Source organism: Patiria miniata, unplaced genomic scaffold (genome assembly GCF_015706575.1).
Source record: "Patiria miniata isolate m_02_andy unplaced genomic scaffold, ASM1570657v1 HiC_scaffold_26, whole genome shotgun sequence".
In the NCBI taxonomy this organism is placed as follows: Eukaryota; Metazoa; Echinodermata; class Asteroidea; order Valvatida; family Asterinidae; genus Patiria; species Patiria miniata.
The window spans coordinates 3,494,028-3,506,816 of NW_024037065.1; the positions used below are offsets into that span (position 1 = coordinate 3,494,028).

Consider the following 12,789-nt stretch of genomic DNA (forward strand, 5'->3'; position numbering starts at 1 on the left):
TGGGTGACTCGATGTAATACAGTCATTATACAGACAGTGGGTGCTCCGTCACATAGCCCCCCTCTCAAAGTTTTCAGTCCCTGAAAACTAACTTAGTTTTGTTCCAATAAGCCTTAATTTCTATTACAAAAATAAACAGTATGGCTTCCCCAAAAGTTAAATAATTAACAATCCTCAACAAGTAGCCTCATAAAAAAATAGTCCCGAACAATTAACTTTACACAAGTCCTCATCAAAATAACTTTATATAACCAATCCTCAACAAATAACTTTATCGAAAAATATATGAAAAGGTCTGAACAATTAACGTTATAAAACAAACAGTTTACAAAATGTATCAGGTTATAACTGAGTTAAAAACAGTGGGTGTCAACCAAAGACACGGTTAAAGGTACATGTACTCAAAGTTATATAGAGAATTAAATGTTCATATTGAAGTTTCTCTTGATCTCCTCCTGGTGGATTACTACCTCGTTCCGGTAGAAGGTCGTTGTCATGGTCGTTTCAATCCTATCGGAGTTGTGTCCTGTGTTTTTGTCCTGCCGGTCTGTGTCCACCTCGCTCTCTGATGTGGAGGAGTCCGCCATCATAGGAGGTTCCTTCTCGAGCTCCTTCATCAACTTCTTGAGACATTTCCCGCCAACCCGCGGGTGTGGGGAAGCGGTGCTGGTAGACGCTGAGGCGGGGGTAGCAGGCTCTTCAAGCAGCTCGAGAGTTGGTTCCGGCGGAAGTGAAGGCAGTGATGAAGATGTCTTGCGGGGTTTTGGCGTTGAAGATACGGGGCGAGATGAGCGTGATGGTGTGCTGTTCTTGCTATGTGTCTTCATATGTCTTTCCAGGGTCTCTCCACCGGCAAAGTAGTCTCCGCAGGTATCACAGAAGAATCTTCTCTCCTTATCGCGATGCACCTCACGGAGATGGCGGCACAAATTGGACTTTTGGGTGCACACTGTCTTGCACCCCAGGTGAGGACACCGATGCTGAGGTTCCCGTTTGTCGCGGCGGGGATCTGGCCGGTGGTCCTTGTCGGGTCGTCTCTCCCTCTCCTCGACAGGTTTATCACGACTCTGCTGGTTTCCAGTCCGCTTCTCACTCCCGGTCCCTCGCTTCTCGTCTGGCATGCTGATCCTTGGGGTACTCTGCTGGCTATGTACAGTTACTGTGGAATATCGGTGGAATGCTGAAGGAATCCGGCGGAATATAGATGTTGGTGGAATGCTGATGGAATACGGCGGAATATAGATGTTGGTAGAATGCTGATGGAATACGGCGGAATATAGATGTCGGTGGAATGCTGATCGAATACGGCGGAATATAGATGTCGGTGGAATACGATGTCGACAAATAGCTCAGCTCATGTGTTCAGGTCAAAGTCTAGGTGCGAAATGGCACGCGCACCGACACGGCTCCGTGTGCGTGCGCGCTACACCCACAAGGCAGTATCGGTTTGCCGTACGCTTTTATTACTTCGCCTGCCATAGGTGACTCGCAGGAAACTCATGAGGGCGCTTTATCCACAACTCAGTTCCAATTAATTCCACAGCCACCCTTATAGGGCGGGATTTACACATAGTCCTCCAGTCGGATTGGACGTCTGCGATCCCTTACGGGATATCTTCGCTGTATTTTCGGGGAACTTTGAGCCGTTTTTCCTGCCGTGGGGTTTCCCGTCTCCTGGTGGTGGCCTCCGCTCACCTCATTATTTTCTGACGGACTTGTTTCATCAGATCCATTTTCCATCTCTACTGGGTTTTCTTGAGTGATGTTTTCCTCCGTGATGTCTGCATTCCCCTGGCTTTCAGCCTGTTCCATCTTGTCCGCTTCGGCCATTGCCGAATCTTGAGGTCTCTCGTCCTGCTCCTCAATTTGTCTCGTCTGGCCCGCTTTTGACTTGATTCTCCAGTCTTCTAGTGTAGGTCCGGTGTACAGTTTTAACTTGTCATAGTGCACCACTTTAGGTTTCGTCCGTGGTTTCTCTTGAATACGAAAGGTTACATCAGATAGCTTCTCTGTGACCAGGTACGGACTCTTCCACTAGAATTGCAGCTTCGGCGAGAGACCCTTTTTCCTTGCCGAATTGTGCAACCACACAAACTTGCCGCTTTCAATGCTCTTCCCCGCAACACGCCTGTCATAGTTACGTTTTTGCCACTGATGGCTTGCTTTGATGTTCTTCCTCGCCACTTCGTGTGCTTGACTCATTTTCTTTCGATGGTTCTGCACGTAGTCCGTACTTAGTGGATCTTCTTCCGCAGTTGGTAACTCTGTCAGTGCATCTAGAGGCAGTGCAATCTCCCGTCCCATTAACATGAAGTAAGGGGACTCCGAAGTGCTGTCTTGCGCTGCGCTGCGATATGCCATCATGGCATAGGGAAGTTGCTCATCCCAGTCTTGCTGATCGGGCCTCAGTATGACACTCACTAAATCCACCAAACTCTTGTTGAACCTTTCAATGAACCCGTCTGATTTGGGGTTCCATGGGCACGTGCGGGTCTGGTCGATCCCTAGCAGCTTGCATATTTCTCTAAACACCGCTGACTGGAAGTTGGTCCCTTGATCACTGTACGAAAGTGTCTAAGCGTTAAATTGGTATAGCGCCCTCTCGTGATTATGAATCTAGAAAATTCCAAAGTGATTCCAATTTTAGTCACATTTGTCCTGAAATCATTCCGATAAACCTCGCAATTATTCCTTCAATCAAACGTAAAATCCCAGGTTAACCCAAATTTTCCTAATCATCTGTATGCCGTCCATCAGCGGCTGTGCGTAGAAGCTAACAGTGAGTAGATTTATAGATGATTTTAAGGGATATTTTGTGGGGGGTTTTGTAATGGATAAATAACGTGGGTTTCATCACATGTTGTTTTATGGGTACATGTACGTACATTTTATTGATCTTTTTACTAAGGATTATGCCCTTATATTTAATCATTATTGCTGGTTAATTGAGTGTAATTTGGGGCTTATAATAGCTTATCTAATCCCTCAGTTTGTTAGATAATTTAGTTGATACTTGGGGAAATTATTACATGAATCTTAGTCCATTTTCATGTGTTTTTCATGTCACCTCATTAATGTAGGTTCCAATATTTATTATTGTATTAATTTGGTTTTCTTGTAGAACCACGGCCTACCACACGGCTTACACAACCTCCATTGCAGTTCACGGCTCCCATTCCACGGCTTAAAGTCTTCATCAGTAAATTAACCTAATCAGCTCAGCTACTATCTTCATCATTGTAATTTGAGAACAATCAGTAATTAAAGGAGAGCAAATCAACCAATCATAGACTCGTCACCAGTCTCCTGTCCTGCACTTTCTTTCATGGTCCTTCGAACCGGATCCTCTACACCAGCGACCTGCGGATTTTACCACAATGTCTGAACACCATGCCGATGATGTTCTGGCCGAGGAGAACCGAGATGAGTCTGTTGCCTCAAAGCACTCCGGCAGCCAACGCACTAATAGCTCATCAAGTTCCCGTAACTCACACCTATCCGGTCTTAGTGATAAGGATGCAGCTAAGATGCGAACACTCAGAAGAAGAATTCGTCTTAACGAGCTGGAGTGCCAACTCCAGGAAGATCAGACCGCTGATGAGCAACTTCGTAAACTTGACGAGCAGGCCCGCTCTGCCCGACTTAAAGCTGAAGAAGTGGAGCGACAGGCATTGCGAGAGCGTGAGGCCCTCACCTCCAAATTATCCCGTCAACGCAGAGTGCGGATTGCTCGTCAAGAACTCTGCGAGGCTGAAGCCATCAGTGCCATGTTGAATAACGAACCATCACCATCACATCCTTTAATGGGTACAGACGATCAGTCACCCCCACAGGGTGCATCCTCAACTCCACAACCAGACATGCAGCAAACATTCACAAGTGTTTCATCCTCTGTTTGTCATGGTAATCCAAGTGCTCCACTTGTGACATCTCACCCAGACATTCAGCAAGCACCCCCATGTGTTTCCTCCTCTGTCTGTCATCCGACTCCATCTGGTGCCCCATCCTCGACCTCACCACCGGACATTCAGCAAACACTACCCTGTGTTTCGACCTCTGTTTGTCATGGTGCCCCAGTGAGTGCGACCTTACCCGCATCAGTGGTAACCAGTGATGTCACTCCAAGACAAGGCATTCCTACTCCAGGGACTTGTCCTCCGCACTTGCCATACCCAATGGCTTCTGTACCCTCCTTAACGGTGTCATCAGCACCAACCGTTATGGATCTCCTTGTTGCATCATCAATCGGGATCCCCAAACCTACTCTGCCAAAGTTTTCTGATGGGAAGGAGAAAGAATTCGCCCTCCTCAAGCTGGCTTTGGTGAACCTCATTGATGTGCATCCCCATCTTTCCGAACAGTATAAGTTCCAAATACTGATCGACAGACTTGGTGGTCGAGCATTAAAGCTTGCCAAGTCATTCCTGTACGCCAGTCAACCGTACACCCAGGCCCTCCAAGCCCTCACTGGCAAGTATGGACAACCCAGACAACTCGTGCAGAGTGAAATTGGAGCCATCATGTCCACTCCTTCAATCAAGTATGGAGATACAGATGCATTTGATGACTTTTCTCTTGATGTTCTGTCACTCGTTGGAATGCTTCAAGCCTTGGAGGGCGCAGAGGGAGTTGAACTTCGATGTGGATCACATGTCGATCATCTGCTGGGAAAACTGGCCCCCTCTCACCGAAACAGTTTCATGGAGCATTGCCTGAAGAAGGGCATACTGGAACCAAATAGCAGCAAGACATACACCTTGCCCCAGTTTGCAGAGTGGCTTCGCACAAAGTCACAGTCCCAGAGCTTCGCAAGTAGAGCTGTATCAAGTCACATCTCAGCAGGCTCTAAACCAACCCACCAACAAAGCCAGCACCGAGCCCCAAAGAAGGAGGTTTCCACAACTGTGTTCATGGCCTCACCGAACACAAAGGACAAACCCAAGTTCAAGCCTAAACCATACTGTCCCTACTGCGACAACAAGGAGCACTTCCTCGGTGGCTGCCCAGAGATCAAGAAGTTGAGCACCGACCAGATCATCCAATGGATCAAAGACAAGGGACGTTGTTGGAAATGTGGGCGAACCCATAAGCCAGAGGACTGCACATTGAAAAAGCCTTGTCATACCTGCAAGGAAATCCACCTCACTGTACTACATGATGCCGCCAAGAAGGCAACCAGTCATGTGTATAGGCTCCAGACGTCCAACCAAGCAGTCTTCGTGGACAAACCAACTCGCCCCCACAACGTCATGCTCAAGATTCTCCCAGTTACCCTTCATGGTCCAGGGGGATCCATCGACACATACGCCATACTGGATGACGGTTCTGAAAGAACCATGCTACTCCAGTCAGCAGCTGTCAGACTCAAGCTTCATGGCAACCCAGAGACTATGTTGCTCAGGACTGTTCGTGAAGACATTGTTGAATGTCAAGGCCAGTCTTGTACCTTCCAGATGTCAGCTAGAGACAAACCTGAAGTGATGTACACTGTAACTGGAGCCTTCTCGGCCAGTAACTTGTGCCTGTCCCAGTACACATATCCTGTTGAAGATCTGCAACACCGCTACTCCCATCTCCGTCACCTTCAGTTGCCTGTAATCAATAATGCTTCTCCACAGGTCCTCATTGGATCTGATCAGGCGGATCTCATCGTGGCAAGACATCCAATCAAGTCTGGCACACGTGGAGCTCCAGTTGCCATCAACACTAAGCTGGGTTGGACCCTCCAGGGACCTGTTGGAAACCAGAAGCAGATGAAAGAACAGAAGGTTTTCAAAACTTCTCTGTTTCCACAAACTACCGACATCATGCAGCACGTGGAGAGGTTGTGGCAGGCTGATGTGCTACCGTACCTGAATGACAAGCAAGCTACCCGCTCTAAGCATGATCAGCAGGCAGTCCAGATGCTTGAGGCCACAACTCAACGCGTTGAAGTCAACGGGATATGGCGCTACGCCACTCCGCTCCTTAGGCAAGGGGACGAGACGAAATTCCATGCCCCGAAAGAGGCAGTGCTACCGACTCTGAAGGGGACCGAGAAGAGACTCGACAAATACCCACAGCTTGCTCAGAAACACAACGAGCTAATCGCCAAGTTGGTCGATGCGGGTCACGTGAGGATCTTGCCAAAGGATGAAGCAGACAAGTCCGAAGAATCCTGGTTCATCCCACACCATACCGTATACCACAACGGAAAGTATCGACTAGTATTCAACTGCTCCTTCCGGTACAACAACCAGATCCTTAATGAGCACCTTCTGCCAGGGCCAACACTTGGTGCATCACTCATAGGTGTACTACTCCGCTTCAGACAACACGCAGTAGCGATCTCAGGAGACATCAAAGCGATGTTTCATCAAGTACGCCTCCTACCAGAAGACCGATGCCTCTTCCGATTCCTGTGGCGCAACCTACAAGTCGACGAAGAGCCAGACATCTACGAATGGCAGGTGCTTCCCTTTGGCTCGACTTGAAGTCCCTGCTGTGCTACCTATGCTCTGAGAAAGCACGCCTTTGACCATGAGAAGGACTATCCAGAAGTTGCAAAGGCAGTCGACAAGTCCTTCTACGTTGACAACTGCTTGCAGAGTCTACCGGTCGAGACAGATGCCAAAGCCCTTGTCCAGAAGATGCGAAACCTGCTTTCTGACGGTGGGTTTGAAATACGACAGTGGGCCAGCAACGTTCCTGCTGTAGTAGAAGATCTCCCACCAGATGCCCGTTCTGATGGCTGTGAGCTGTGGTTAACCTTCGGGGAGACCAATTCCACTGAAGGCACACTTGGAATGTTGTGGGAGTGCAGTTCAGATGCCCTGCTGTACCGCCACAGACCCATCAGCTATGACTGCCTCAACATGAGGAATATGTATAAGATCCTCGCGAGCCAGTACGACCCTATAGGGTACCTAACCCCATTTACAGCCCGAGCGAGAGTCATTGTCCAAGACCTGTGGAAGACGAAGCGCAACTGGGATGATCCACTTGAGCCGGGTGATATCAGAGACCAGTGGCAAGCCTGGGAGAGTGAACTTCCCCACCTGACTGGAGTGAAGCTTAACAGATGCTACACACCACCAAATGTCAAGACAGAGGCTGCCCATCGCCAACTTCACATTTTCTGTGATGCATCGGAGAGAGTTTACGGAGCTGTGGCTTACATCCGAACAGAAGATGAAGATCACAACGCCCATGTTAGCTTCATCATGGCCAGGTCCCGTGTTGCCCCCAAACGGCAACTCTCAATGCCTCGTCTAGAGCTCTCTGCAGCCTTAGCCGGTGCCCAATTAGCTGATCTTGTCCAGAAAGAGTTGACTCTCCCTCTTGATGAAGTCATCCTGTGGAGTGACTCGACTACTGTGCTCACCTGGCTGCAATCAGAATCCTGCCGGTATAAAGTGTTCGTTGGCACCCGTGTCGCAGAAATACAGACCCTGACCGATGTTGACAAGTGGCGGTATGTCGACACCAAGAACAACCCCGCAGATGACCTTACGAGAGGCAAAACCCTGGTTGACCTCAGCCAAGCCAACAGATGGAGAGATGGTCCTTCCTTCCTCCGGTTGTCTCCCGACACATGGCCAGCTCACCCGTCTACACAGACAGAAGACCCATCTGAGTTCAAGAAGTCAACCTTCTGCGGTGCTGTGGTCGTCATTCAGCCCAATTTACCTGATCCATCCGAACATGACACCTGGAGTGACCTTGTTGCAGCTACCATGCAGCATCTTCATGGGGCGGCCGAGGATGCTGATCCTACCAAGTTGGTTGAACAACGGGTAGAAGCCGAGATGTTTCTTTATCAGCGTGCTCAACAAGATTCCTTCCCAGAGGAGATTGCTTGCATCCAAGCAGGCAAAGAGCTCCCCCGTGGTAGCAGACTCCTGCAGCTTGCTCCAGAGTATGACGAATCTTGCGGCCTCATCCGAGTGGGAGGACGTCTTCGTCGTACCCAAGATCTACCCAAAGACACCAAGCATCCCATCGTGATGAATCCAGCTCATCCCATAACAAAGCTTATCATCCGTGACTACGATGAGAAGTTGCTCCATTACGGACCTGAGCGCATCCTGGCAGAGATCCGACGTAAGTTTTGGATACTACGCGGAAGAGAAGCAATCCGAAAGCATCAACGCCAGTGCTTCGAATGCCAGAAGTGGAGAGCTAGCCCTCAAGTTCCGAAGATGGGAGATTTGCCTCCAGCACGCCTCCGCCTCTTCAAGCCTCCCTTCTACTCAACAGGGGTAGACTGTTTCGGTCCAATGACGTGCAAGATTGGGAGAAGGAGCGAGAAGCGTTGGGGGATCATATTTAAATGTATGACCACCAGGGCCATTCACCTTGACCTACTAGACAGCCTCGATACTGACGCGTTCTTGATGGCCTTTAGACGGTTCATCTCCAGAAGAGGGAAACCATTCGAGATCCTGTGCGACTGTGGCACTAATTTCAAAGGAGGTGATAATGAGCTACGGGACGCCTTTGCTGCCATGGATCCCATCTTACAGCAGGAGCTTGCCAAGCACCAGGTCAAGTTTGTGTTTAACCCTCCGAAGGCTCCACACTTTGGAGGAACCTGGGAACGGGAGATCAAGTCCGTGAAAGATGGCCTGAGAGTTGCCCTGAATGAGCAGTCCGTCCCTGAGTCAGTACTTCGCACCGTGCTCATTGAAGTCGAGGGAATCTTAAATTCCAAGCCTCTGGGGTATGTCTCATCTAATGTTGCAGATCCCGATCCAGTCACTCCAAACCTTCTGCTGATGGGGCGGCATGATGCGACTCTCCCTCAGGTTGTCTATCCTGCAAGGGATCTACTTGGCAGACGACGCTGGAAGCATAGTCAGGTCCTCGCTGATCACTTTTGGTCCGGGTTCGTCAAATCCTACTTGCCGACTCTCCAGGAGCGCCAGAAGTGGCATACAGACCGTCCGAACCTGACCACCAATGATGTCGTTATGATTGTCGACCCAGCACTCAGCAGAGCTCAGTGGCCCATCGGAAGAGTTGCAGAGACCTTTCCGGGTTCCGACGGTCGTGTCCGCACTGCCAGCGTGAGCGTTCGAGGTAAAACCTACACTCGCCCAGTGGCACGACTGATTAGGCTTCCGGAGGTCAGTGACGACAACCTACCCGATGGTGAACCCGACAACACCTAAACTGTTAACTTGTATCAATACTCTTGTGATTCTTAGGGACACTTTCAGATTTAGTAAATTTTATGCTCAAATTTAGGGGCGGCTGTACGAAAGTGTCTAAGCGTTAAATTGGTATAGCGCCCTCTCGTGATTATGAATCTAGAAAATTCCAAAGTGATTCCAATTTTAGTCACATTTGTCCTGAAATCATTCCAATAAACCTCGCAATTATTCCTTCAATCAAACGTAAAATCCCAGGTTAACCCAAATTTTCCTAATCATCTGTATGCCGTCCATCAGCGGCTGTGCGTAGAAGCTAACAGTGAGTAGATTTATAGATGATTTTAAGGGATATTTTGTGGGGGGTTTTGTAATGGATAAATAACGTGGGTTTCATCACATGTTGTTTTATGGGTACATGTACGTACATTTTATTGATCTTTTTACTAAGGATTATGCCCTTATATTTAATCATTATTGCTGGTTAATTGAGTGTAATTTGGGGCTTATAATAGCTTATCTAATCCCTCAGTTTGTTAGATAATTTAGTTGATACTTGGGGAAATTATTACATGAATCTTAGTCCATTTTCATGTGTTTTTCATGTCACCTCATTAATGTAGGTTCCAATATTTATTATTGTATTAATTTGGTTTTCTTGTAGAACCACGGCCTACCACACGGCTTACACAACCTCCATTGCAGTTCACGGCTCCCATTCCACGGCTTAAAGTCTTCATCAGTAAATTAACCTAATCAGCTCAGCTACTATCTTCATCACTGTAATTTGAGTACAATCAGTAATTAAAGGAGAGCAAATCAACCAATCATAGACTCGTCACCAGTCTCCTGTCCTGCACTTTCTTTCAATCACTGTTAAGCTCTTTGGGGCATCCATACCTGCAGATGAACTCTTCCACCACCATCCGGGCTATTGTCGATGTATGTTGGTTCGAGAGCGCATAGGCCTCTACCCATTTGGTGAACGGATCACCAATAACAAGAACATAGGCGTTCCCTCGCTTACTTCTTGGGAGGGGCCCCATCACATCCATGGCGATCCTATCCATGGGCTCTCCCACCTTTTGCAATGTCTTGTAGACCCCCTGGTGCCTTGCTGTGTTACTGTCGTGTAGTTCTTTGAGTACGTCATCTCTAAAACTGGTTGGTAAGACTATTTGCCATCTGCCAAGCTTCCCATCCACTGACTCCCATCGTCGAGACAGTACACAACTACGCACTTTTATTTGCTGCCATTGCGCCCAGTATGTCTTTACAGCGGCTTGCTCTGCTGAGATCGCTTCCCAAGTTGGTCGTTCTCCAGTCTCGACTGCCTGCATTATCAATGTGGTGGAAGGATCTGCCATCTGACCATCCCTCATTTCCTGCAGCGTCCACTTGGGATTCAAGGTAAGTGTCCTGGCAACCCTTTCTTCTTCCCCTCTGATTATTTTCTTCACTGTCAGCTCCTCTGGTAATTCACTTCTTTCTTCCTCTTCACTGGATGTATCGCTTGTTTCTTCTGCCTTCTGTTCCTCTTGGGGTCCACTCCTTTCCTCTTCCCGGCCACATTGCTTGCACGGCTTTCGAGACAGTGCATCCGCACTGTCTCGAAACACTTCTTCCAACCTGTTGACCTCCTCTCCCACCGTCTTGGCATGGACAACGATGTCGTCTAAGTACATGAGCAGAATCTCCCACTGCAACCCAGCAAAGACCCTTTCCATTAGCCGTTCAAAAGTGGCTGGCGCGTTGCAAAGGCCGAACGGCATTACATTCCATTGGTAAAGCCCCGACCTCGTTACAAACGCTGACTTAGCCTTAGCGTCCTCGTCGAGCATCACCTGCCAGTACCCGCTAGCAAGGTCAAGCGTTGAAAACCATTCCGCCCCCGCCAGGGAATCCAAGCTGTCATCCACCCTTGGAATAGGGTAGGCATTCTCAGTGTACAGTCGTTTAAGGCTCTATAGTCAACGCAAAATCTGGTCGACCCATCCTTCTTCCGCACCAGAACTACTGGAGATGCCCAAGGGCTATTTGACGGCTCTATTGTGCCCCTCTCCAACAGTTGTTGCACCTGCTCGTCGGCCTCAGCTCTCTGCCAAATTGGGAGTCTTCTTGCTCGTTGCCGAATCGGTTTTACAGCACCTACTTCAATCTTGTGCTTCACTAATTCTGTTCTACCCAGATCGTCGTCTCCCTTGGAGAATATATCTTGAAAATCCCACAGGAGTTTCTTAACCCTCCATTGGTGACCCTCTGGCACATTCTGGATACTCTGCTCGTATAGCTTAGCTAGATGCTCTGGTAACCTGATGTCTTTATCCTCTTGTCGCTCCAATACAGCCACAGATCCGCAGACTTCATCCATGCCAATGTCTGCATCATCAACTGACGTCAAAGTTCCCGTAGTACTCCATTTGTAGATGGTGACTGTACTTGTGCCAGGGTTGAACACTGTCACCGGGTAGCGCCTTGCTCCCGCATTCACCAGTGTCCTCGCTATCACCAGCCCCTTTTCTCCGACACTTGTTTTGTCGCTTGGCTCGATGATACCCCAGCCAGTCAGCTTCCTCTGCTGCTTCAACACCCCCGGTACTATGGACTCGTGTCCCGGTGGAATGTGGACTGTCTCTTCCACCAGCACACGACAGCAAAAAGAACACGAAGACGTTTCCTTGCATGGAATGGTGTGCTCCCCGATACGAAGTTCCATCCGGTCCAGATCCAACTTGGTTCCCGTGGTGAGTAGGTAATTCATTCTGAGAATGCCTTGGTTGGCTATCGAGCCGACGATGACTTCAACCTTGGTACGTGCCCCCAATTTGCACATTCATGTATGCGCTGCCTTGCACCGGTAGCGGCGTACCATCAGCATGACGGATGACCTCTGCCATTGGTAGCAATTGTGGTTTGCTTTCTCGCCTCATCTTGTCAAACTCTTCTGTGGAAATAATGGTTTCTGTTGACCCAGTGTCTATCATGAACTTAATGGGATATCTGCCGATGTTCCCTTGGACGTAGACACTGTGGGCATGAACTCGATTGTTTACTGGTGGGGAATTCCCTCTTGATAGTCTTCACGGTGACGTTGGCTGGATTTGGGTCTGGTGGTGACGACCTTCCCATGACCCGCTGGGTTGGCCCGCTGGCGTTTCCCGAGCTCGGCTCAGCTTCTTCGAGGGACAATTCCGTCTGAAATGTCCCAGGCCTCCACACTTGTAGCATGCTTCATTCTCAAACATGCACCTTTCTCTTCCCTCTTTCTTATTTCCTACATTGCTTGTTCCACTCTCGTCTTTCTGTGGGGATGAGGTCTGAACCTGCATTGCGTTGGCCAGACCAGTCACCATCGTCTGCAATATACTCAGCTGTTCTGACATGGCCTGGGTCTGCCGGTTGAATTCCTCCCTGGACACAGTCTCGACCTGGCGAGTAGCCCTCATGTTGCGCTCCTGCCGGCCACCATGGTTCCGCTGTCGCTCTGTTTCAAGCGCAGCCCGTATTGCGTCATCTAAGCTCTTCGGGTGAGCCCTGAAAATTCCCACCCGCACTTCAGCATCTTGGATGGCATCCACGAAATGCCCCTTGGCCAGTCTTTCTCGGGAATCTCTGGGAAGCTCTGGGTAAGCCAGTTCCGTCAGACGGCGGATACCCT

The 12,789-nt window shown here is 49.0% G+C and overlaps 2 protein-coding genes across 2 annotated transcripts; one reads left to right on the forward strand and one right to left on the reverse strand.

The window, feature by feature from the left end:
- Positions 1-6,629: 6,629 nt before the first annotated feature.
- On the forward strand, positions 6,630-9,903 carry LOC119733835. The gene is made up of 2 exons (XM_038207204.1): positions 6,630-9,453; positions 9,796-9,903. Exon 1 carries the CDS (start codon positions 6,630-6,632, stop codon positions 9,150-9,152), a length of 2,523 nt encoding a protein of 840 aa, XP_038063132.1. The 3' UTR covers positions 9,153-9,453; positions 9,796-9,903.
- A 94-nt stretch (positions 9,904-9,997) lies between these two features.
- On the reverse strand, positions 9,998-10,858 carry LOC119733836. The gene has a single exon (XM_038207205.1). The coding sequence runs from the start codon at positions 10,856-10,858 to the stop codon at positions 9,998-10,000; it is 861 nt and encodes a 286-aa protein (XP_038063133.1).
- Positions 10,859-12,789: the final 1,931 nt, after the last annotated feature.